The sequence below is a fragment of the Caretta caretta genome, chromosome 11, assembly GCF_965140235.1.
Source record: "Caretta caretta isolate rCarCar2 chromosome 11, rCarCar1.hap1, whole genome shotgun sequence".
NCBI classification, from domain to species: domain Eukaryota; kingdom Metazoa; phylum Chordata; order Testudines; family Cheloniidae; genus Caretta; species Caretta caretta.
In genome coordinates this window covers 517,717-543,030 of record NC_134216.1, presented here as the reverse complement: position 1 = coordinate 543,030, position 25,314 = coordinate 517,717, and the positions used below count along the sequence as shown (strand labels likewise).

The window sequence follows — 25,314 nt, the reverse complement described above, 5'->3', positions numbered from 1 at the left end:
AGCTGGGCACAGGCAGGAGCAGGGCGGGGAGCTGGGCAGGGGGCCAGGCAGGGAGCTGAGCAGAGAGCCGGGCACAGGCAGGAGCAGGGCGGGGAGCTGGGCAGGGGGCCAGGCAGGGAGCTGAGCAGAGAGCCAGGCACAGGCAGGAGCAGGGCGGGGAGCAGGGCAGGGAGCCGGGCAGGCAAGGACGGTCCCCACAGCCTGGCTCACCTCTCACTCGCAGGGTGAAGTGCACCTCGTCGTCCCCAGTGTCACAGCTGAAGGTGCCGCTGTCGCCCGGCTCCGCCTGCTTGATGGTGAGTCTGCGCGAGGGCCCCTGGCTGCCCAGGAGGAGCCGCGCCCCGGAGCCCAGCGCCCGCTTGTTCTTCAGCCACTGGACTGGAGCCTGCTCCTGGGAGAGCCGGGCAACCAGCGTGACGCTCTCCCCTTCCAGGACCTCCACGGGCGTCTTGGCCTCCTCCTTATTCACGACCCGAATGGGGGGGGCTGGAACCAGAGGGGAAAGGAAATCAGCGGGCAGCCCTGGGACAGGTTTTCCGGGGCGCTGTGGGGAGCAGGCTGGGAGAGGGTGGCTATATTCCCAAAGGGAAAACAGGACACCGTGAGGAGCTGGCCTGAGCCACTCGCCGAGCCCCCCTCCTTGTGCAGAGCTGGCCCACACTGCTCCCCCAAGCCCCCCGCCCGCACCTGAGCACGGCCTCCCCCCGCGCGGGGCTGGCATCGCCGCTCACCCTCCTGCACGCTCCTGCACACCCCACTTTTCTGACAAAAATGGCCATTTGTCCCCCTGATCAAGTCAGCAAAGCAAACAGCACAAATACCCACTTCAGCAGGTGGCGCCGTGGGGAGCGGGGTAGGGGGTCACTGGCTGTGGGGGGGCACTCGCAGCTACCCCAGCCCTGCCTCTCCCAGCAGGGGGCGCCGTGGGGAGCGGGGCAGGAACGCTGGCTGGGGGGGCACTCGCAGCTACCCCAGCCCTGCCTCTCCCAGCAGGGGGCGCCGTGGGGAGCGGGGCAGGAACGCTGGCTGGGGGGGGCACTCGCAGCTACCCCAGCCCAGCCTCTCCCAGCAGGGGGCGCCGTGGGGAACAGGGTAGGGGGTCACTGGCTGTGGGGGGGCACTCGCAGCTACCCCAGCCCTGCCTCTCCCAGCAGGGGGCGCCGTGGGGAGCGGGGCAGGAACGCTGGCTGGGGGGGCACTCGCAGCTACCCCAGCCCAGCCTCTCCCAGCAGGGGGCACCGTGGGGAGCGGGGCAGGAACGCTGGCTGGGGGGGCACTCGCAGCTACCCCAGCCCTGCCTCTCCCAGCAGGGGGCGCCGTGGGGAGCGGGGCAGGAACGCTGGCTGGGGGGGCACTCGCAGCTACCCCAGCCCTGCCTCTCCCAGCAGGGGGCGCCGTGGGGAGCGGGGCAGGAACGCTGGCTGGGGGGGCACTCGCAGCTACCCCAGCCCTGCCTCTCCCAGCAGGGGGCGCCGTGGGGAGCGGGGTAGGGGTCACTGGCTGTGGGGGGGCACTCGCAGCTACCCCAGCCCGGCCTCTCCCAGCAGGGGGCACCGTGGGGAGCGGGGCAGGAACGCTGGCTGGGGGGGCACTCGCAGCTACCCCAGCCCTGCCTCTCCCAGCAGGGGGCGCCGTGGGGAGCGGGGCAGGAACACTGGCTGGGGGGAGCACTCGCAGCTACCCCAGCCCCGCCTCTCCCAGCAGGGGGCGCCGTGGGGAGCGGGGCAGGAACGCTGGCTGGGGGGGCACTCGCAGCTACCCCAGCCCTGCCTCTCCCAGCAGGGGGCGCCGTGGGGAGCGGGGCAGGAACGCTGGCTGGGGGGGGCACTCGCAGCTACCCCAGCCCAGCCTCTCCCAGCAGGGGGCGCCGTGGGGAACAGGGTAGGGGGTCACTGGCTGTGGGGGGGCACTCGCAGCTACCCCAGCCCTGCCTCTCCCAGCAGGGGGCGCCGTGGGGAGCGGGGCAGGAACGCTGGCTGGGGGGGCACTCGCAGCTACCCCAGCCCAGCCTCTCCCAGCAGGGGGCACCGTGGGGAGCGGGGCAGGAACGCTGGCTGGGGGGGCACTCGCAGCTACCCCAGCCCTGCCTCTCCCAGCAGGGGGCGCCGTGGGGAGCGGGGCAGGAACACTGGCTGGGGGGAGCACTCGCAGCTACCCCAGCCCCGCCTCTCCCAGCAGGGGGCGCCGTGGGGAGCGGGGCAGGAACGCTGGCTGGGGGGGCACTCGCAGCTACCCCAGCCCTGCCTCTCCCAGCAGGGGGCGCCGTGGGGAGCGGGGCAGGAACGCTGGCTGGGGGGGCACTCGCAGCTACCCCAGCCCTGCCTCTCCCAGCAGGGGGCGCCGTGGGGAGCGGGGCAGGAACGCTGGCTGGGGGGGGCACTCGCAGCTACCCCAGCCCAGCCTCTCCCAGCAGGGGGCGCCGTGGGGAACAGGGTAGGGGGTCACTGGCTGTGGGGGGGCACTCGCAGCTACCCCAGCCCTGCCTCTCCCAGCAGGGGGCGCCGTGGGGAGCGGGGCAGGAACGCTGGCTGGGGGGGCACTCGCAGCTACCCCAGCCCAGCCTCTCCCAGCAGGGGGCACCGTGGGGAGCGGGGCAGGAACGCTGGCTGGGGGGGCACTCGCAGCTACCCCAGCCCTGCCTCTCCCAGCAGGGGGCGCCGTGGGGAGCGGGGCAGGAACGCTGGCTGGGGGGGCACTCGCAGCTACCCCAGCCCTGCCTCTCCCAGCAGGGGGCGCCGTGGGGAGCGGGGCAGGAACGCTGGCTGGGGGGGCACTCGCAGCTACCCCAGCCCAGCCTCTCCCAGCAGGGGGCACCGTGGGGAGCGGGGCAGGAACGCTGGCTGGGGGGGCACTCGCAGCTACCCCAGCCCTGCCTCTCCCAGCAGGGGGCGCCGTGGGGAGCGGGGCAGGAACACTGGCTGGGGGGAGCACTCGCAGCTACCCCAGCCCCGCCTCTCCCAGCAGGGGGCGCCGTGGGGAGCGGGGCAGGAACGCTGGCTGGGGGGGCACTCGCAGCTACCCCAGCCCTGCCTCTCCCAGCAGGGGGCGCCGTGGGGAGCGGGGCAGGAACGCTGGCTGGGGGGGGCACTCGCAGCTACCCCAGCCCAGCCTCTCCCAGCAGGGGGCGCCGTGGGGAACAGGGTAGGGGGTCACTGGCTGTGGGGGGGCACTCGCAGCTACCCCAGCCCTGCCTCTCCCAGCAGGGGGCGCCGTGGGGAGCGGGGCAGGAACGCTGGCTGGGGGGGCACTCGCAGCTACCCCAGCCCAGCCTCTCCCAGCAGGGGGCACCGTGGGGAGCGGGGCAGGAACGCTGGCTGGGGGGGCACTCGCAGCTACCCCAGCCCTGCCTCTCCCAGCAGGGGGCGCCGTGGGGAGCGGGGCAGGAACGCTGGCTGGGGGGGCACTCGCAGCTACCCCAGCCCTGCCTCTCCCAGCAGGGGGCGCCGTGGGGAGCGGGGTAGGGGTCACTGGCTGTGGGGGGGCACTCGCAGCTACCCCAGCCCGGCCTCTCCCAGCAGGGGGCACCGTGGGGAGCGGGGCAGGAACGCTGGCTGGGGGGGCACTCGCAGCTACCCCAGCCCTGCCTCTCCCAGCAGGGGGCGCCGTGGGGAGCGGGGCAGGAACGCTGGCTGGGGGGAGCACTCGCAGCTACCCCAGCCCCGCCTCTCCCAGCAGGGGGCGCCGTGGGGAGCGGGGCAGGAACGCTGGCTGGGGGGGCACTCCTGGCTACCCCAGTACAGCTGTGGTGTCTGCACTGGTCCTGCTGGTGACACAGGGCAGGAGGCTGGGAATCCTCCATCCAGGCGTCTACGGCAAACAGGAGCAGGCTGCGGGCTGGGCTGGGCATGGCAAGACAGCAGGGCGTATCCAGCCGAGCCAGCACCTCTCACTCTGCCCTCTCCCGTGCGCCCGCTGGCAGGGATTGGGGCAGCCCCTCCTGCACTGCCAGGGCTCAGCCTCCATCAGAGGCCAGGACAGTGTCTTCAGCCCCAGCCCCACCCCAGGGAGCAGGGACACCTCACGCACAGCCCTTTACCCCGGCTGATAAACGCCCAGCTCAGCCCCTGGCAGCACCAGGAGGGGCACCTGGGAGCCGGCCACGGTGAAATGTAACCAGCCCCCGCAAGGCTCCTGCTGCTCTAAGGGGGCCGCCTTGCTCCTCTGGCTGCTGGGAGCAAGCGGCTGGGACCTGCGCATGGCTCCCGCAAACCCTGAACAGTGAAGGCGGAGCTCTCCCCGTTCCCCCACCCCACGGGCTGATCCCCAGAGCCCCCCTTCTGTTTGTATGGGGAGCCTCCGAATCAACAGCGAGGGGAGGCATGGGGGGGACATTTGCCATGGGGCCGGGGCTCCCAGCCCAAAGCCCAGGCCCCGTAAGACAAGGCACACCTAGCCAGTGAGAGCTGACAGGCCCCCAGCCTGGTTGGGACCGACAGCGTCCCAACTCTGCTCCTCGTCCGCCCAGCCCACCTAGCTGACATGTGCAATGCCCCCTGCCAGCTCACCTGCCACCACCACGGCCGTCACCATTCGGTCACTGACAGCGTCACAAACATAGGAGCCAGAGTCGCTGGGCCGGGCCCCGAGGATGGTCAGCTGCCTGAAAGATCCCCGGTCCTCGATCCGGACTCGTTCGCTGGCCACCAGCTCCTGGCCGTCCCTGAGCCAGCGGACGGCAGCGCTGGGCCGAGACACCTCGCAGGCCACCACCAAGTCATCACCGGCCACCAGGCGCTGCTGCTTGCGGACCCGCTTGCTCCTCACAATGCACACAGGGGGCTCTGGGGAGTCAGAGAGAGGCAGCATCACTGCATGGGGCAGAGGCCAGGCTCGGGGCAGGGTGTGCCTCACGTCCCACAGAGTATGGCACGCAGCAACCAGAGCGACCCACTGCGTGCATGCTGGGCAGGCTGGCACACAGACAGCATGCCAGACAGCCTGACAGACAGCACTGCCTGGACCACCAGACGTACCAGCTGTGCTGTGGAGGGGCCGACTGACACAAACAGGCAGACTGTACAACAGGCAACTGACAGATGGAAGTAACAGCCACAGACTCCAGACAGGCCAGGGAGAGACTTTGGCCAAGTTCCAGCTGGTGGGGAGGCACACCTTTGAGGAAGGGGGACTGTTCTTAATGTTTCCTCTGAATACTGTAGGGATGCCTCAGTTTCCCCTAAGCATTTCTTAAGTCTCTAGGTGGTGGGATAAGGGTGTAATTGTTGCAAAGCAAAGGGCCAGTGTACCTAAATGGCCGACACTCTTGTCTCCTGGCAACTGATGGCCTGGGCCCTTCCCCCCTGCAAGTTGATAGCTAAAGGGATGGAGAACAAAGGAATCGGGTGATGTCCTGGCCCGGGAAAGGGACAAAGCCCAGAGGAGGAGGGAGTGGAGAGAGGGGGAGTCAGTTGGGGGCTGGCTGGGGATGAGGAGTGAAGGGCAGACGTGGTTGTCTGGCTCACTGCCCCCAAAAATGGACCCAGCTGAGGGGTCCTGTTCTCTGTACCTACAAGCTCTGTGTTAGACCATGTTCCTGTCGTCTAATAAACCTTCTGTTTTACTGGCTGGCTGAGAGTCCCGTCTGACTGCGGAGTTGGGGGCAAGACCCTCTGGCTTCCTCAGGACCCCGCCTGAGCAGACTGGCTGTGGGAAGCGCAGGGAGGGGCAGAGGAGGCTGAATGCTCCGAGGTCAGACCCAGGAAGGGGGAAGCCGGGTGAGCTGTGTGTCCTGCAGACAGGCTGCTCCCCAAGAGAAGACTTCCCCAGAGCCCTGCCTGGCTTCGTAGGGAGCAGTTCCCGAGCATCGCCCGGGGACTCCGTGACAACACCCCCTGCCTCAGCTGAGCTCCCCCACTCCGCTCCAGAAGGTACCCGGGACAATCCCAGCCGTGGCTGAGACAGCAGGCTGGGGTCAGAGCCCCACTCTGGGGCACGGGGAGAGGGGCTTCTCCAGGGGCTGCAGGGGGATGTCTCAGCTGGGAGAGACCTTCCCCTGAATATTTCACTGGGGCACAGCTGGAAGAGAGGTTTCCTATAACTGTCCCACACACGGCTGCCTATATTCTCCCAAATACCCCCCAAGGCTGCCTATATAACCCCCCATCCCCCACACACCAGGGCTGCCTATGACCCCCATCCCGCCCCACATCAGGGCTGCCTATAAACACCCCATACACAGCCACACCAGCCTATAACCCCCCATCCCCTCCACAGCAGGGCTGCCTATAACCCCCCATCCCCCCACGTTTGTGACCTCCCAGCGTCCCCCTGCCCAGAGGTCCTGGGCTGACAGCACTTGCCCCACTAGCCCCGTAGTCCTGTAGTGGCTTGGCCTGGAATAACCAGCCTGGAGTGAGATTCTCTCCCCACCTCCAGCCCTTAGGGCAGGGGTGGGGCAAACGCTTTGGCCCGAGGGCCACATCTGGGCATAGAAATTGTGTGGCAGGCCATGAATGCTCACAAAATTGGGGGTGGGGTGTGGGAGGGGGTGGGGGCTCTGGTTGGGGATGAGGAGTTTGGGGTGTAGGAGGATGAGCCAGGCTGGGACCGAGGGGTTTGGAGGGCGGGGTGGTGGAATCCGGGCTGGGGCAGGGGGTTGCGGTGCGGGAAGGGGTGCAGGCACTGGCTGGGGGTGCGGGCTCTGGGGTGAGGCTGGGGATGAGGGGTTTGGGGTGCAGGAGGGTGCTCCGGGCTGGGATCGAGGGGTTCAGAGGGCAGGAGGGGGATCAGGGCTGGGGCAGGGGGTTGGGGCACAGAGGGAAGCTCAGGGGTACAAGCTTCCCTCGAGCAGCTCCAGAAAGCAGCAGCATGTCCCTTCTCTGGCTCCTACGTGGTTCCCGGCCAGTGGGAGCTTCAGGAGCAGTGCTTGGGGTGGGGGCAGCGTGCAGAGCAGAGTCCCCTGGCTGCCCCTATGCGTAGGAGCCTGAGGAGGGCCATGTCGCTGCTTCCAGGAGCCATGTGGAGCGGCCCCCGACCCTGCTCCCTGGCTGGAAAGCCAGAGCGGGGCAAGCCCCAGACCCTGCTCCCGAGTGGGAGCTCAAGGGCCGGATTAAAACGGCTGACAGATTAAAACTGATTAAAATGGCCGTAGTTCGCCCACCTCTGCTCTAGGGCTAGGATGGGTCGCGTGGGCTGACAGCCCTTTCAGGGCTATTATAGCTCATATAACTGGATGTTCCCAGGATCCATGAGAACACTACTGCTCTTTGAATCCCACTGACCTCTTGGCCTCAAGGATACCATGTGGCAGGGAGTTCCACAGGTTACATGTGCATTGTCTAAAATACAACAGCATTTCCTGATGCCGCTATTAAATATACTGCCTTCCCATTACACTGAGCACCCCATGTTCTGCTGTTAAGGGAGGGGCAACCAGCCACGCCCAATCCCCCTCTCTGTGCCGCTCATAGAGACACACCTCATCAGCCTCTGGTATGGGTCTCCTCTAAACCAAACTGCCCCAGCCTCTGCAGTCTCTTTATACGGAAGCTCACCCAGGCCCCTTCCCCCACCCGGGACCCCACCAGACCCCTTCTAAAGCTGGGAGACCACAGCCTGGAACTGCACCCCAGGCTCGGCCTCCCAGTGCGATCGCAGCAGATGCTGTCCATGCACTCTCCAGCCCTGCGCGGCTGCAGCTGGGGATACTCTTGGCCCATGGCCATGCATCAGGTGTGCGTGGGGCTGCCCAGGGCTCTCCCCTGAGGGGTCACAGGGAGTTCAGAGGCCAGGGCAGAGTGTGAGGGTCCAGATTACTCCTTCCAGTGGAAAGAAAAGGAGGACTTGTGGCACCTTAGAGACTAACCAATTTATGTGAGCATAAGCTTTCGTGAGCTACAGCTCACTTTATCGGATGCATTCAGTGGAAAATACAGTGGGGAGATTTATATACACAGAGAACATGAAACAATGGGTGTTACCATACACACTGTAAGGAGAGGTTTCAGAGGAACAGCCGTGTTAGTCTGTATTCGCAAAAAGAAAAGGAGTACTTGTGGCACCTTAGAGACTAACCAATTTATTTGAGCATGAGCTTTCGTGAGCTACAGCTCACTTCATCAGATGTATACCGTGGGAACTGCAGCAGACTTTATATACACACAGAGAATATGAAACAATACCTCCTCCCACCCCACTGTCCTGCTGGTAATAGCTTATCAATACCGTGGAAACTGATAAGCTATTACCAGCAGGACAGTGGGGTGGGAGGAAGTATTGTTTCATATTCTCTGTGTGTATATAAAGTCTGCTGCAGTTTCCACGATATACATCTGATGAAGTGAGCTGTAGCTCACGAAAGCTCATGCTCAAATAAATTGGTTAGTCTCTAAGGTGCCACAAGTACTCCTTTTCTTACTGTAAGGACAGTGATCACTTAAGATGAGCTATTACCAGCAGGAGAGCGGATGGGGGGGGAACCTTTTGTAGTGATAATTTCCAAATGGCCCACCTTGATTATCACTACAAAAGGTTTTCTTCCTCTCCCCCCTCCCTCCTACTGGTAATAGCTCACCTTTCCTGATCACTCTCCTTACAGCTCTCCAACACAAGTTTCTACAAGCCATTACCCTATGATCCCACTGAGAGTTACCAAAAGCAACTACAGCATTTGCTCAAGAAACTTCCTGAAAAAGCACAAGATCAAATCCGCACAGACACACCCCTGGAACCCCGACCTGGGATATTCTATCTACTACCCAAGATCCATAAACCTGGAAATCCTGGGCGCCCCATCATCTCAGGCATTGGCACCCTGACAGCAGGATTGTCTGGCTATGTAGACTCCCTCCTCAGGCCCTACGCTACCAGCACTCCCAGCTACCTTTGAGACACCACTGACTTCCTGAGGAAACTTCAATCCATCGGTGATCTTCCTGATAACACCATCCTGGCCACTATGGATGTAGAAGCCCTCTACACCAACATTCCACACAAAGATGGACTACAAGCCGTCAAGAACACTATCCCCGATAATGTCACGGCTAACCTGGTGGCTGAACTTTGTGACTTTGTCCTTACCCATAACTATTTCACATTTGGGGACAATGTATACCTTCAGATCAGCGGCACTGCTATGGGTACCCGCATGGCCCCACAGTATGCCAACATTTTTATGGCTGATTTAGAACAACGCTTCCTCAGCTCTCGTCCCCTAAAGCCCCTACTCTACTTGCGCTATATTGATGACATCTTCATCATCTGGACCCATGGAAAAGAAGCCCTTGAGGAATTCCACCATGATTTCAACAATTTCCATCCCACCACCAACCTCAGCCTGGTCCAGTCCACACAAGAGATCCACTTCCTGGACACTACAGTGCTAATAAACAATGGCCACATAAACACCACCCTATACCGGAAACCTACTGACCGCTATTCCTACCTGCATGCCTCCAGCTTTCACCCTGACCACACCACACGATCCATCGTCTACAGCCAAGCTCTACGATACAACCGCATTTGCTCCAACCCCTCAGACAGAGACAAACACCTACAAGATCTCTGTCAAGCTTTCTTACAACTACAATACCCACCTGCAGAAGTAAAGAAACAGATTGATAGAGCCAGAAGAGTTCCCAGAAGTTACCTACTACAGGACAGGCCTAACAAAGAAAATAACAGAACGCCACTAGTCATCACCTTCAGCCCCCAACTAAAACCCCTCCAACGCATTATTAAGGATCTACAACCTATCCTAAAGGATGACCCAACACTCTCACAAGTCTTGGGAGACAGGCCAGTCCTTGCCTACAGACAGCCCCCCAACCTGAAGCAAATACTCACCAACAACCACATACCACACAACAGAACCACTAACCCAGGAACTTATCCTTGCAACAAAGCCCGTTGCCAACTGTGCCCACATATCTATAGAGGGGACACCATCACAGGGCCTAATAACATCAGCCACACTATCAGAGGCTCGTTCACCTGCACATCCACCAATGTGATATATGCCATCATGTGCCAGCAATGCCCCTCTGCCATGTACATTGGTCAAACTGGACAGTCTCTACGTAAAAGAATAAATGGACACAAATCAGATGTCAAGAATTCTAACATTCATAAACCAGTCGGAGAACACTTCAATCTCTCTGGTCACGCAATCACAGACATGAAGGTCGCTATCTTAAAACAAAAAAACTTCAAATCCAGACTCCAGCGAGAAACTGCTGAATTGGAATTCATTTGCAAATTGGATACTATTAATTTAGGCTTAAATAGAGACTGGGAGTAGCTAAGTCATTATGCAAGGTAGCCTGTTTCCTCTTGTTTTTTCCTACCCCCCCCCCCCAGATGTTCTGGTTTAACTTGGATTTAAACTTGGAGAGTGGTCAGTTTAGATGAGCTATTACCAGCAGGAGAGTGAGTTTGTGTGTGTATGGGGGTGGGGGGGATGTGAGAAAACCTGGATCTATGCAGGAAATAGCCCGACTTGATTATGTAAAGAGTTGTCACTTTGGATGGGCTAGCACCAGCAGGAGAGTGAATTTGTGTGGGGGGGTGGAGGGTGAGAAAACCTGGATTTGTGCTGGAAATGGCCCACCTGTTGATCACTTTAGATAAGTTATTACCAGCAGGACAGTGGGGTGGGAGGAGGTATTGTTTCATATTCTCTGTGTGTATATAAAGTCTGCTGCAGTTTCCACGGTATGCATCTGATGAAGTGAGCTGTAGCTCACGAAAGCTCATGCTCAAATAAATTGGTTAGTCTCTAAGGTGCCACAAGTACTCCTCTCCTTACAGTGTGTATGGTAACTCCCATTGTTTCATGTTCTCTGTGTATATAAATCTCCCCACTGTATTTTCCACTGAATGCATCGGATGAAGTGAGCTGTAGCTCACGAAAGCTTATGCTCAAATAAATTGGTTAGTCTCTAAGGTGCCACGAGTCCTCCTGTTCTTTTTGCGGATACAGACTAACGCGGCTGCTACTCTGAAACCTGTCCTTCCAGTGGGTATGTCCTGCATTGCCCACACTGAACTTCACCTGCCCCCACTGCAGCCCGCTTCCCTGCCTGGCTGGGCCCTCTGCCCCCACCCCACACCTGGCTGGGCCCTCTGCCCCCTCCCCTCAGGCTGGGCCCTCTGTCCTTCCTCAGTCCCCTCTGATTTTAACTAGCCTAAGTCATGTGGTGTCATCACCCACCTTCCTATCGCCCTGCGCACCCCCTTCCCCCCTTCGCAGACCATTAGTCCACTGAATAAGGCTCCTCACACCCTCATTCTGTGTGGCCCAGCAGCAAAGGGCCTGTCCCTCCAGAGGGGCTTCCCGGCTCCTGCATTGCTCCCCAATGCCAGGCAGGGCCCTCACCCACCCGCCGGACGGGAAGTCGGCGGCAGGCCAGCAGGTGTGGGGCCAGCTCAGCCGTACCTTCCACGGTGACACAGAAGATGAGGCTGTCGTCGTGGCTGTCACACAGATACTCCCCTGCGTCCTTGCTCTCCATGCCCAGAATGACCAGTGCACGCCGTGCCCCGTCCTCCTCCAGACGCACGCGCCCCGTGTCCTGCAACTTCTCACCATCCTTGTACCACTTCACCTCTCCGTGGGCATGGGAGAGCGTCACCTCCAGCACCAGGTCCTCCGCGGCCAGGCAGCGGCGGTGGGTCTGCAGCTCACCCCGCCCCAGGATCGTCACGGGAGGGTCTGGCAGAACCAAGACAAACAGCAGGTAGGATTAACCAGCCTATGGAACTCCCTGCCACAAGGTTTCACGGAGGCATCAGAAGGGTTCAATGTTTGCATGCACAACAGTGACAAGAGCCCCCATGATACTGCACAATATACAAGGGCACTGAACCTTCCCGCGCCAGTGTAGGGGATAAGAAGGAGATTCCCCTGGGCCCATCCCCCATGGCAGGGTTGTTGTACCTTCCCCAGAAGTGCCTGGGGCTGTTCGCTGTCAGAGACGGGCACCAGATTAGAGGGGACCTGCTCCACTCCAGCCTGGAAACTCCAACACAAGCCCAGGACTCGGCCCGCTCTGAGCGCAGGCCCCCCGGGACCACGGTGGGCACAACTGGTAACTGAGCATCCTGACAGAAGGGGCCTGCAATTAGCCTGTTTCATGTCACACCCCTCGGTTCCCGGTTGGGAGGAGACAACCAGCTCAGCTGCCAGGGCTCTGGCAAATTGGGCACTGCACCACTGGCCTGCTGTGCCCAAGTGGCAATTGTCTGTACTATTTTTATCAAGTCTGTGTCTGCCTCAGTTTCCCCTATATGCTGCATTGTTACCTATTGGGAGCAGGGGAAGAGACAGGTGTGAAGGGCTCCCAGTTGTCTGGGGCCTGAGGTCCCACATCAATGGAGCTCTGGAGAAGACAATGGCAAATCCAACTGCCCAGACACGGATGCCTAGCAACCAATGACTCAGAGAGATCTGCACTCCCCACCACTGGGCAGGGGGCTGAGCCGCATCCCTCAGCTTGGGAACAAAGGGCTGGGGGGTGGGGAGGGAGTTGTGTTGGATGCAGGAAGCAGTGGCGGGTACACTGGGGAGTCTGACTGAGGAGGTCAGTTGGAGTGACAGAGGGATGGGGCTTTGGGCTCCCCAAGGTCTCCCTGTGCTAGATCCAGGTGACTAGTAACCCAGCTGTCGGCCCGCACTGGATGCGTGTCCCTGCAGATGCTGGCAGAGGGGGCGTTGACCCCTAAGATGGTGTGACACTGTGGGTTTTTCCTCCTTATTATGTTGTACGTGAGCCTATGTGAGTCTTACTGTTTTGCATGAATACTGTGTGCCTCAGTTTCCCTGCACACTGCACCAATGCCTAGGTGGTGGGAATAAGGGTATGTGTCCTTGGGGACAGGTGAGGTGGCTCCAGCCACCTGCACATAAGCAATGGACAATGCCCTTCATAACCTGAGACCGAGGAGGGGGTACGACCAGATGACACTTTGCCTGGGAAGCGAGACAAAGATCAGGAGGGCGATGGGTGTGTCTGAGGTCAGGTTGCTGGAAGCTGGGCAGTCTGCTATGCGGGACTCAGAGAGTGGGGAGTCCAGGGCATCCAGCCTGGGTCCCCCCCAAGATGGACTTGCCTGAAAGTCACTGATTCCTGTGCTAACAAGATCTGCTCTACGCTGTGCTCCTGTTGACTAATAATCCGTCTGTTTCACCGGCTGGCTGAGAGTCACGTCTGACTGCGGAGTTGGGGGGCAGGGCCCTCTGGCTTCTCCAGGGGTCCCATCCAGGTGGACCCGCCAAGGGGAAGTGTACGGTGTGAACAGGGATGCTGACTGCTCCAAGGTCAGTCCCAGGAAGGCCTTAGCCGAAGAGGCTCCTTGCCCTGAACAGCAGCGTGCCCGGAGGGTCCTGCTGGCTTCGTACAAAGCAGTTCCAGAGCATCGGACTTGACTCCGCCATACATGGTACACCTCTCTCTCAGGGTCTGTCTCCGTGGGACTCGTTGCCCAGGGGTCCAGCCCCAGGAGGCAGTTAAGCCGCGTGGCTTCCCCTGGAGGCGGAGTGAGACCCCTCGGGGGCATGGCCCACTGACGGGGCCTCCTAGAGCCTGTCCCCATGCGGGGGCCATGGCCCCCATCCTGTGGGTCCGTGACACCTTCCCCACCCCATTGCTGACCCCCCACAGACTCACCATGGCTCTCCAAGCGCTCCCAGTGGGGCCTATGCCGGGGCGCAAGCCCTGAGCCTGAGTGCGCAGATGCAGCAACTGTCCCTGGACACACTAGCCATTGGAAACAGAGCAGACGGGCAGAGCCCACATGAACACCAGTGCCCCGGTGCATGCGGCTGCCACACAGGCAGCGACAGGCATGCCCAGGCCTGCGCATGGGACTCGAGTCTGGTTCTCAGGGGGCAGTGTGAGGCGGGGGCAACAGACTCGGCCTGGGACAAGAGAGGGTTGTGGGGACACCACTTGATAGCCTGAATCTGGCTGCAAAGGTGTGACGGAGTCCCCGGGTGATGCTCTGGATCTGCTCCCCATGAAGCCAGTCAGGACTCTGGGGAAGTCTCCTCTCTGGGAGCAGAGTGTCTGCAGGACACACACCTCACCCGGCTTCCACCTTCCTGGGTCTGACCTCGGAGCATTCAGCCTCCTCTGCCCCTCTGTGCGCTTCCCTCAGCGAGTCCGCCCAGGCGGGGTCCTGGGGAAGCCAGAGGGACCTGCCCCCCAACTCCGCAGTCAGACGTGACTCTCAGCCAGCCAGTAAAACAGAAGGTTTATTAGACGACAGGAACATGGTCTAAAACAGAGCTTGTAGGTGCAGAGAACAGGATCCCTCAGCTGGGTCCATTTTGGGGGGGCAGTGAGCCAGACAACCCCGTCTGCCCTTCACTCCATGTCCCCAGCCAGCTCCAAACTGCCTCTCCCTCCAGCCCCTCCTCCTCTGGGCTTTGTCCCTTTCCCAGGCCAGGAGGGCACCGGATTCCTTTGTTCTCCAACCCTTTAGCCCTCACTTTGCAGGGCGGAAGGGCCCAGGCCATCAGTGGCCAGGAAACAGGGTGTCGGCCATTGTCTGTGTCCAGACCCCTGCACACACCTGCCCTCTAGGGCTCTGCAATGATCATACACCCTTATCCCACCACCTAGAGGCTTAAGAACTGCCTAGGGGAAACTGAGGCATTCCCACACGATTCAGAGGAAACATTAAGAACAGTCCCGCTTCGTCACATCAGGCACCTCCTTCAGTGCCAATGCCCCCACCCAGGGGCCAGTTCTAGGCCCAACTCATGCTGCTGGAAACTCGCTTCCCACAGCACTGCCCTGCTCCCTGGGCCAGTCACCAGCCCACCCCCAAGCAGCTACTCAGGTCTCTGGGCTCTCCCCAGCCTCTCACTCACCACACACTTGGACAGTAAACGTCCTGGTGTCATCAGCCGCATCGCAGACGTACTTCCCAGAATGCTCCACTCCAGCTGCAGGGATGACCAGCCGCCGATGGGCACCCTCCTCCTCCAGGATCAGGCTGCCACCAGCCTCCAGCCTGGTGCCATCCTTAACCCACTGCACTGGCATGTTCCCGCGCGAGAGCTCGCAGGCCAGAGTCACCGTCTCCCCCAGGACAGCCTTCAGGGTCGGGGGAGCTCGCCGCGGCTGCAGGATCTTCACTGGGGGCTCTGAAAGGAGAGGGCAGCGCTGGCCCAGGCAGCGAGGGGACAATGCTGCCCCACCCTGCCCTGTTGGTTTGAATCAATGTCCGGCACAGCCATTTTCTCCTTTCACGCCACGACAGAGCAATGGTGGGCGTAAGAGCTGGAGGGAGCAGATCACGGGATGGCTCCTGGGGACTGAGGAGACACAGCGCGTATGGCTGTGCCTCGGGGCACGTGTATGACACAGAGCGGCGCAGCAGAAACTCACCACTGGCAAACGTATGGGCCACTCTCCCCAGCTACTCCGTGACCATAAGCAGAGCGGGAACCCAGGAGACATCAAGTGCAGCCGAGAGAGGGAGATGGATCCGGAGCAGGGGAAGAGCTTTGCTCAGTTTATCGAGGACAGTCACAGAGGAGATGTCACAGAGATGAGGAAGCTGTGCCCCACGTTACCTGGCCCCCCACGCTCACCTGACACCCTGATGTCAAAGGAGACAGACTCGTCCCTTGTCTCACAGATGTACTCGCCGGCATCCTCGGCCCGGGCCTGTGGGACAATCAGCCAGCGCTGGGCCCCCTCTGCCCGCAGCAGCAGGTTCTCTGTCTCATCCACCTCCAGCCCGTCCTTGAACCAGCACACCTGGGCATCTGCACTAGACAGCTCACACCTCAGCTCCAGGCGCTGCAGCACCAGAGCCCGCAGCTCCAGGGAGCGCTCCTGGGGGTGCAGGATCCTCACTGGGGGCTCTGTCGGGCACATCGAACGGAAGGGACATGATGGGTTCAGGGAGACCCAATCTCTACCCGCTGCAGGGCAGGGGGTCTGCTTTACCTAACCCCAGCCTGCCTGCTCCCATGGGCCCCACTCTGCTCTAGCGAGACCCCCGGCCACTGCCCGTGTCCATCAGGAGGCCTGGGCTCCCCGGTGCTCTGGGAGATATGGGTGGGTGCTGGGGCTGCAGCCTGATGGTCTTTAGGAAAAGTCTCTGCCAGCCTTGTGCTACATGTAGGGAAGCAGCTGCCCACGGAGCACAGGGGTTACAGCCTCTGTCAGATCCAGACCCCAGTTCTTCCAGGGCCATTGTGGGCTGGGCACTGACGGGGCGCAGGGCTCTCCCTGAGGGGCAGGGTCCGGGCGCTGATGAGGCGCAGGGCTCTCCCCTCACGGCCAGGGGCCGGGCGCTGACGAGGCGCAGGGCTCTCCCCTCACGGCCAGGGGCCAGGCGCTGACGGGGCGCAGGGCTCTCCCTGAGGGCCAGGGGCCGGGCGCTGACGGGGCGCAGGGCTCTCCCCTCACGGCCAGGGGTCGGGCGCTGACGGGGCGCAGGGCTCTCCCTGAGGGCCAGGGGCTGGGTGCTGGTGAGAGCCCTTCCCACCTGTCATCTCCCCCCAGGGGACCGGGGCTGTCACTGACCTGCCAGCTGGGGTAACGGGGGGGCGCTGCTGACCCACCCGCCGGGAGGCCAGGGGACATCACCGACCTGTCACCGTGATGTTGTAGAAGACGGAGTCGCCGCCCGCGTCGCACACAAACTCCCCCGTGTCCTGCGGCCGGGCCGAGGGGATGACGAGCCTGCGATGGGGCCCCTCGCGCTCCAGGAGTAGGCAGTCACCCTCCTCCACCTCCACCCCATCCTTGTACCACTGCACCGGGCCGTCGGCACGGGACAGCTCGCATGCCAGCACCACGCGCTCCGAGGCCAGGTAGGTGTGCGCGGCGTCCTCGTTAGAGCTGACGATCCTCACAGGCGGCTCTGGGCAGGGAGACAGGATGGGCTCAGCAGAGAGGATGCCGCCTGGGTCACTCACATCCAGCCGCCCCGCCCATCCTCCAAGGCAGGATGCCCAGAAAGAGGGTGAGGAAGTGATCCTGGGGGTAGCTATCTGGGGCGATGCAGAGCCTGGACTGACCATCCCTCATCAGGTGGGGATGTGGCTCATTCTGCTTTAGATGGAGCTGCAGAGTCGTTTGCATTCTCCATGTCTGGAGGGAGCTGCTGCTTCCCTCCATTAGGGCCCAGCTCCCTGAAGCCACCCCCGTGGCAGAGAGAGCCAGGGCTCAGGACTCTGAGGGTCTTCATTTAGCTTCAAGGCAGAGCTGGGCAGCAGGCTGGTCCCCCGCTGCCCGCACAGGGGACCTGGAGTCAGAGCCCAGGCCCTGCTGGGGCTGACAACTGCCAGCTCTGGTAATGCACCGTCAAGCCCAGACGCTTCACTGGCAAGCCCCCTGTGCCATGCCTGCTGCCCTAGCTGGGGTCCAAGGCAATGGCAGCGCTGGGTACAGGATCAGACCCACAGAGTAACTGACCACCAGGCCAGGCAGCACCTCAGGGCAGAGACCCCAGCTTCCTGTCTGAGTGTAAGGCTTCGGCCCCCCCAGCACTGCCTGTGGGCGTTCACCCTGCTCCTGGGGAGGGGACCGTCGCCCAGCCCCCAGCTCACCAGTCACGGTCACTGTGAAGCTCAGCGCATCCTCGCCCACGTCACACGTGTATGTCCCGGCATCCGAGGGGCGGGCAGAGCGGATAAACAGCCTCCTGGCGCAGCCCTCTGCCTGCAAGGCGACGACGTCGTCCGCGGGCACAGCCTCCCCGTCCTTGAGCCACTGCACAGGGGCGTCGGGCGCGGAGACCTCACACTCCAGGAGCAGGGGCAGCCCTGCCAGGAGCTCCCGGAGGCGCTGGGCCTCGGGCACCGAGGCGATGCGCACCTGCGGGGCTGAGAGAGCAGGTTCTTTATCACACCAGTGCGGCAGCACCCTCAGAGGTAGGGCTATTTTGAAGCCCAGAGGAGGCTGCGGTCCCAGCCCCACGGAGCTCACAGCCACAGGCCGTAGGAGCACCGTGCCTGGGGTGACATTGCTACACACACTAACGGCCTGCAGGCTGCACTCCCAGGCTGGGGGGGACAAGCAGCCAAGGGCTGAGCCCACAGGACTCCCAGGCAGCAGTCCCAGGGTGAACGGGGGAGAGGAGGTGGTGGTCTGACACACCGGCTGGAATGGGGGGCAGAAAGCAGGGAACTGGGGAAGGGGCATGTGGGCGAGCCAGGAGGGACGGGGCAGAGCGGGGCAGGGAGGCCGGGAGGGAGGGGGCTGAAGAGTGAGGAGATAGGTGAGGATCCTCCCAGCAGCTGTGTCTTAGCAGGGGTTGCAGGGTGTCTGGGAGGCTGCAGAGCAGAAGGGGGCAGTGATCTGGGGGGAGCCTGGAGAGAAGCATTCGCCATGCGACCAGAGGATCTTGCCAATTTCTGCCAAGAGAAAGTTGGTGAAATGTGACCTGCCCTTCCCCCTCCCCTCAGCTCGCCTGCCCCTCCCACAACTCTCCCCCCTCCTCCCCAGTCATACAGAGTCTCTGCTCTGCTCCTCTAGCCCCTCCACTTGTTCCCAGGACCCCATCCAATCCCATCTCCTGGTCTCCCTGAACCCCCCTCCTCCCTCCGTTTCTCACTCTCCTCTGGCTCTTCCCCTCACAACACGAAGTGCCAATCACAGCCACCCTGCCCCACTTGCCTCTCCGACTATCGCCCCATCTCCCTTCCTCCCCAAGCTCCCTGCACACACTGGCTGGAGTTCCTCTCCTCCTGCTCCCTCCTGGACCCGCCAGCCCCCAGCATGCCACAGAAACTGCTCTTGCTCAAGTCGCCAGTGACCCCTTCTAACCAAGGCTCAGGGCCAGCACTCCATCTTCATCCTCCCCGGTCTGTCAGCCGCCTTCACACAACTGGCCATGCTCCTCCTCTTGGCTTCCCTGATTCTGGCCTCTCTGGGTCCCTTACTCCCCCTTAAATCGCTCCTTCAGAGGAGCCTCCAGACCCAGGCAACAGCCGGGCATTGCACAGTTCTGAGTCTGTGCCCAGGGACATGTCCAGACGGGCTAAGACCTTGCTGGCAGCCACAGCTATTGTGGGGTGGAGGGATGGAAAGTTATCAAAGAGTGTGGGGGAGTCAGAGCCCTGCACCCCTCACTTCCTGCGATCCACTGTGACTCTCAGCCAGCCAGTAAAACGGAAGATTTATTAGACGACAGGAACACAGTCCAAATCAGAGCTTGTAGGTACAGACAACAGGACCCCCTCAGTCATGTCCATCTCGGGGGCAGGGAGCTTAGTCCCAGCCCTGGGGCTTCCTCTGTTTTCCCAGTCTCCTTCCAAACTCCAACCCCCTCCAGCTGTCTCCCCCAGCCTCCCCCCGGCTCCTCCTCCAGCCTTTGTCCAGCTTCCCGGACCAAAGGTGTCACCTCGCCCCAACCCCCTTCTTGGGCTCAGGTTACAGGCTCAGGTCTCATCCCTCCAGTGAAGCCCTCCCCTGCTATCCCATCCCCAATGCCGACAATCCCAGTAAAACTCCACCGCAGCATCCCCAGGTCAATCCTCCCCACTCCCTGATCCATCACAAAAGTATTTCCAGAGATATGTACCGCAGACGATTGTGTTCCAAAGCTGCTGAAGGCCAGACAGTCCCGGGGCGGGGAGGTTCTCAGAGCTCCCAGTGAGCACAATTGACACCCTTCCCCCCAGCCCAGCCAAGAGTTTACAGGCCAGACAAGGTGGGGACTTGGGCCTTAACACAGCACTAAAGAGCCCAAGAAAAAGACCTGGAACAGGGGGGCCATCAGGAGAAAGAAGGCATGAGATTGTATGCTCTGCCAGCGGGAGAGTCTCATGAAAAGTGTGGACCCCAGCTCTCTGGACTGGCCCAGCACTGGCCAGATGGGCCAGTGGGTGAGAAACACCTTCTCAGACAGGAAAGGAGCTTAACAACATAAGAACAGCCATACTGGGTCAGACGAATGGTCCATCTAGCCCAGTATCCTGTCTTCTGACAGTGGCCAATGCCGGTGCCCCAGAGGGAATGAACAGAACAGGGAATTGCCCAGTGATCCATCCCCTGTTGCCCATTCCCAGCTTCTGGCAAACAGAGGCTAGGGACACCATCCCTGCCCATCTTGGCTAAAAGCCATTGATGGACCTGTCCTCCATGAACGTATCTAGTTCTTTTTTGAACTCTGTTATAATCTTGGCCTTCACAACATCCTCTGGCAAGGAGTTCCACAGGTTGACTGTGCAGTGTGTGAAGAAATACTTCCTTTTGTTTGTTTTAAATCTGCTGCCTGGTACTTTCATTGGGTGACCCCTAGTTCTTGTGTTAGGAGGAGTAAATAACACTTCCTTATTGACTTTCTCCACACCAGTCATGATTTTATAGACCTCACTCATATCCGCCCCTTAGTCATCTCTTTTCCAAGCTGAAAAGTCCCAGTCTTATTAATCTCTCCTCATAAGGCAGCCATTCCACACTGCTAATAATTTTTGTTGCCCTCTGTGACGAAGCGAGACTGTTCTTAATGTTTCCTCTGAATAGTGTGGGGGTGCCTCAGTTTCCCCTAAGCAGTTCTTAAGTATCTAGGGGGTGGGGTAAGGGTGTATGATCGTTGCAGAGCCCTAGAGGGCAGGTATGTGCAGGGGTCTGGACACAGAGAATGGCCGACACCCTGTTTCCTGGCAACTGATGGCCTGGCCCTTCCCCCCCTGCAAGGTGAGAGCTAAAGGGTTGGAGAACAAAGGAATCTGGTGACCTCCTGGCCCGGGAAAGGGACAAAGCCCAGAGGAGGAGGGGCTGGAGGGAGTTTCAGTTTGGGGCTGGTTGGAAACATGGAATGAAGGGCAGACATGGCTGTCTGGCTCACTGCCCCCCAAAATGGACCCAGCTGAGGGGTCCGGTTCTCTGCACCTACAAGCTCTGTGTTAGACCATGTTCCTGTCGTCTAATAAACCTTCTGTGTTACTGGCTGGCTGAGAGTCCCGTCTGACTGCGAAGTTGGGGGGCAGGACTCTCTGGCTTTCCCAGGAGCCCCGGCTGAGCGGACTCGCTGTGGGAAGCGCACGGAGGGGCAGAGGAGGCTGAATGCTCCGAGGTCAGACCCGGAGGGGCAGAGGAGGCTGAATGCTCCGAGGTCAGACCCAGGAAGGTGGAAGCTGTGTGAGCTGTGTGTCCTGCAGACAGGCTGCTCACAGGAAGGCGACTGCCCCAGAGTCCTGACTGGCTTCATGGGGAGCAGTTCCAGAGCATCGCCCGGGGACTCCGTGACAACTGGTGGTAGAAGTGGGATGTACTGCACCCTGCAGATGGCGCTTTCTGCAGTAAGTGACTGGGGAGCAGTAAAATGAAGGGGGATTGACGCGGACCAGGTGTGCTGAAGAGTCAGAGAGAGACGGTTTCAGGGGGTGGTTAACCCCTGGGAGTGTGTGACCAGAAAGAAGGACTTTTGCAGTAACAGGGTTCCCCTGGGGATTGCAGTGAGCGGTCCCAGGAGCGGAGGAGTCTGCACCTCAACCCTGGCAAAGGGGGGGTGACCTCGAGAAGGGCTGGCACACTAGGGGTTCTCCCTGGTGACCCTGGGGAGCTGAGAGCACACAGGCCTGTGAGTCCACAACAACTTGGGAAGAGCGGAGTGATGGCCTGTCACCGTCTCCTGAAGGACATTGTAGCCCTGTGCAGAAAGAGAGGGTTGAGCATTGGAAAGTTCACCAAAGCACAGTTAATCGTGCAGCTGGAGGAGGATGACCGCTCTAAGGGACAGATTCCTGACCCCAAATGGGGCTATAGCAGGATCTGGGAGCAGCTGGAGTGGTAGCCAGGCACCCCCAAGACTCCTGTCCCCAACCAGACGAGGGTCTTCACGATCAGGTTCCCCATCGGGGGATCGGAGACGGACGGGATTGGAGCTGAGTCCGAGAGAGCAAGAGGACTGTGAGAGACAGCGAGAGCCCGAGAAAGAGCTGCAGAAGCAGCAGCAGCATGAACTGGCGGTGGGGGAGCAGAGAGGCCTAGGGGACCTCCCCGGGGTGAGTGGGGATAGACCCCGGGGGGCCAGTTCCACAGGGAACCTCAAGACTAAATTGTTGCCCCTGGTTAAGGAGGGGGGGATGTGGATGCCCACCTCACTGCCTTTGAGCAGGCTGGAGATTTGAACCAGGGCGACCCTGCGGAAAAGCCCCGGTGTCTAGCTCCCTTGCTGGGTCCCAAGGCCATAGACTCCATCAGCCAGATGGGTGGGGAGGTAGACAGGCTCCCACTCCCGACCCCAACCTCTATACCTGTGTGGAGAATTGGGACAGTGAAGGAAATGGGTCTCTGTCTGTCAGGGGTATTGACTTGCCCATGGAGGGAGCTACCCTAGTCTCCAAGCAGTTGTCTGTGACCAGCCTTGTGTGCTGGGACAAGGGGAAAGAGATCCCAAGCTCTGTGTCTGGGAAAGGAGAAAGTGTGTCCGGCTCTTCTTGGTCTGCGGAGCAGACAGAAAGGGCCTTTCAGCCTGTGATGGTTGAGGATAGTGCAGTTGTCTCAGAGCTGGTTCTGGATTCAGCTAAAGCCCAGGAAGGGAATGGCCCTAAGTTTGTGTCTGCTCGGGAGAATGGCCCTGTAACTAGGTTGCATCCAGTTAGTGTCTATGTAAAATCCCAGAGCCCAGGCAATTCTGGTGCTTGTATTTTGCCTGTTGCTAGTGTGTTGTTGGGAAACTGTGTCGCAACTCTGACTAATCAGGGTGAGATCCTAGCCAGGGCACAAGGAGAGCGTGAAGGTGATTTGATTGTGTTACCTACTGAGGGTGTGAAAAGATTCCTGAGCTTGTGTGTGGCAAAGGGAAGGAGAATGTTTCTAACCTTTTACCTAGGAAGTCTGACAGTTTGCCTGAAAGGGGATTGTGTAGGAATCCGCCGGATGGGCCAGAGGTAATTCTGGATGTAAGGGAGACCCAGAAAGAGTCTGTTGTTGCTCAGGAAAGTGTTCCTCTAGAGCAAGCCCTAGGTGAAGAGGGTAAGGGCAGAATTTCTGTGAGGAGTAAATTGTTGCATAGAAAAGCCCTAGGGAAGGGAATCCTCATGGAGTCTTTGCAAGCAGTTTATGGCAACTGAAGGGTGTGAAAGTGATTTAATCAAGAAAGGTTTCAGAGTAACAGCGGTGTTAGTCTGTATTCGCAAAAAGAAAAGGAGGACTTGTGGCACCTTAGAGACTAACCAATATATTTGAGCATGAGCTTTCGTGAGCTACAGCTCACTTCATCAGATGCATGTGAGCTGTAGCTCGCGAAAGCTTATGCTCAAATAAATTGGCTAGTCTCTAAGGTGCCACAAGTCCTCCTTTTCTTTTTAATCAAGAAAGTTTCAGTTCCTAACGGCCAGAAATTTTCTGTTGTGAATGGATCCACTGACTGTCCTGTTGAAAGACCCAGTGTGGAGAGCTTTGAGAAGGTCTCAGATGAAGTGAAAGTGGTTAAGAAAGTTAAACAGTCCTATAACCAGGTGGCTGTGTTTCACCAGCTTGTTGGGGAGAAGACCCAATCCCAGTTTGACCCCCTTGGGTTTTGGGGTGGCCAAAGGGCACGGGCCGCATAAACCTTCCCACATGCGGCCTGCGAGTGCTATCGACCACCCCCGACCTAAGGGAGGGCGTGAAACTGGAAGGGCCTGGAGTAACTCCTACCAAGGAATGGGAGAGATGCTGGGGCATCCATGGGAACCTTGGTGGCTTCGAATTTCACCAGGTTACTGGCTAAAGTGACCCCACTCAGTTCAATCTCGAAGGGGGGAGAAATGTGATGAAGTGGGACTGTTCTTAATGTTTCCTCTGAATATTGTGGGGGTGCCTCAGTTTCCCCTAGGCAGTTCTTAAGTATCTAGGGGGAGGGATAAGGGTGTATGATCATTGCAGAGCCCTAGAGGGCAGGTGTGTGCAGGGGTCTGGACACAGAGAATGGCCGACACCCTGTTTCCTGGCCACTGATGGCCTGGCCCTTCCCCCCCTGCAAGGTGAGAGCTGAAGGGTTGGAGAACAAAGGAATCTGGTGCCCTCCTGGCCCAGGAAAGGGACAAAGCCCAGAGGAGGGGGGGCTGGAGGGAGTTTCAGTTTGGGGCTGGCTGGGGACGAGGAGTGAAGGGCAGACGTGGTTGTCTGGCTCAGTGCCCCCCAAAATGGACCCAGCTGAGGGGTCCTGTTCTCTGCACCTGCAAGGTCTGTGTTAGACCATGTTCCTGTCGTCTCATAAACCTCTGTGTTACTGGCTGGCTGAGAGTCCCGTCTGACTGCGGAGTTGGGGGGCAGGACCCTCTGGCCCCCCCAGGACCCCGCCTGAGCAGACTCGCTGTGGGAAGCGCACGGAGGGGCAGAGGAGGCTGAAGGCTCCGAGGTCAGACCCAGGAAGGGGGAAGCCGGGTGAGCTGTGTGTCCTGCAGACAGGCTGCTCCCCGAGAGGAGACTCCCCCAGAGTCCTGCCTGGCTTCGTGGGGAGCAGTTCCAGAGCATCGCCCGGGGACTCCGTGACACCCTTTTCTGAACCTTTTACAATTCCAACTTTCTAACAAGTAGTACAAGCTCTGGACTGCGGGTTGCACAGGCGCTGACTTTGCGGGGGGTGCTGGATCCCCCATCTCTGCCCCAAGTCCCACCCCACCTCTTCCTGCCCCCACCCCACCTCTTCCTGCCCCGTTCTCCTGAGCATGCCTTGTCCTTGCTCCCCCCCCCCCCCCCAGCCTCCAGCTGATCGTGGCAGGCTGGAGGTGCAGGGAGGGAGAGGGAGATGCTGACTGGCAGGGCCCACCAGCGAGCAGGAGGTGCTGAGGGGAGGTGCTGATTGTCACGGAGTGTGGGGGAGTCCGGGGCCTGCACCCCTCTTCCTGGGATTCACTGAGACTCTCAGCCAGCCAGTAAAACAGAAGGTTTATTGGACAACAGGAACACAGTCTAAAACAGAGCTTGTGGCTACCCCCAGGACCCCTCAGTCAAGTTCTTCTGGGGGAGCAGGGAGCTTAGACCCCAGCCATGGGGTTCCCTGTGTTCCACCCCCCAGCACCAAACTGAAACTAAACCACCCCCCCCCACCACCCCCCCGCCCCTCCACAGGCCCCCTCCTGCAGCCTCGTTCACATTCCTGGGCAGAGGTGTCACCTCCCCCTCCCCCTCCTGGCTCAGGTGACAGGCTCTCAGGTCTCCCCTCCCCAGGGCATATTCCCAGGTCAACACTCCCCCCTCCCTGCTGAGTCACATCGTCACACTGATAGGGAGGCTGCCAGTGGATGCTCAGCCATTTTTCCCCGTGGGTGCTCCAGCCTCAGAGCACCCATGGAGTCGGTGCCTATGCTATTACCAGCAGGACAGTGGGGTGGGAGGAGGTATTGTTTCATATTCTCTGTGTGTATATAAAGTCTGCTGCAGTTTCCACGGTATGCATCTGATGAAGTGAGCTGTA

The 25,314-nt window shown here is 60.3% G+C and overlaps 1 protein-coding gene across 4 annotated transcripts in view; it reads right to left on the bottom strand.

Moving 5' to 3' along the window:
• Positions 1–25,314, bottom strand: part of OBSL1 (obscurin like cytoskeletal adaptor 1) — a 67,794-nt gene that overhangs the window by 12,466 nt on the left and 30,014 nt on the right. For all 4 annotated transcript variants that reach the window (XM_075117662.1, XM_048868644.2, XM_075117663.1 and 1 more), the window contains 7 exons: positions 17,510–17,785; positions 16,549–16,821; positions 15,539–15,814; positions 14,813–15,088; positions 11,375–11,650; positions 4,506–4,781; positions 211–486 (listed from right to left, as the gene is read on the bottom strand). In XM_075117662.1, the coding sequence (XP_074973763.1) occupies positions 211–486; positions 4,506–4,781; positions 11,375–11,650; positions 14,813–15,088; positions 15,539–15,814; positions 16,549–16,821; positions 17,510–17,785 (1,929 nt within the window). The remainder of the gene's footprint in view (positions 1–210; positions 487–4,505; positions 4,782–11,374; positions 11,651–14,812; positions 15,089–15,538; positions 15,815–16,548; positions 16,822–17,509; positions 17,786–25,314) is intronic.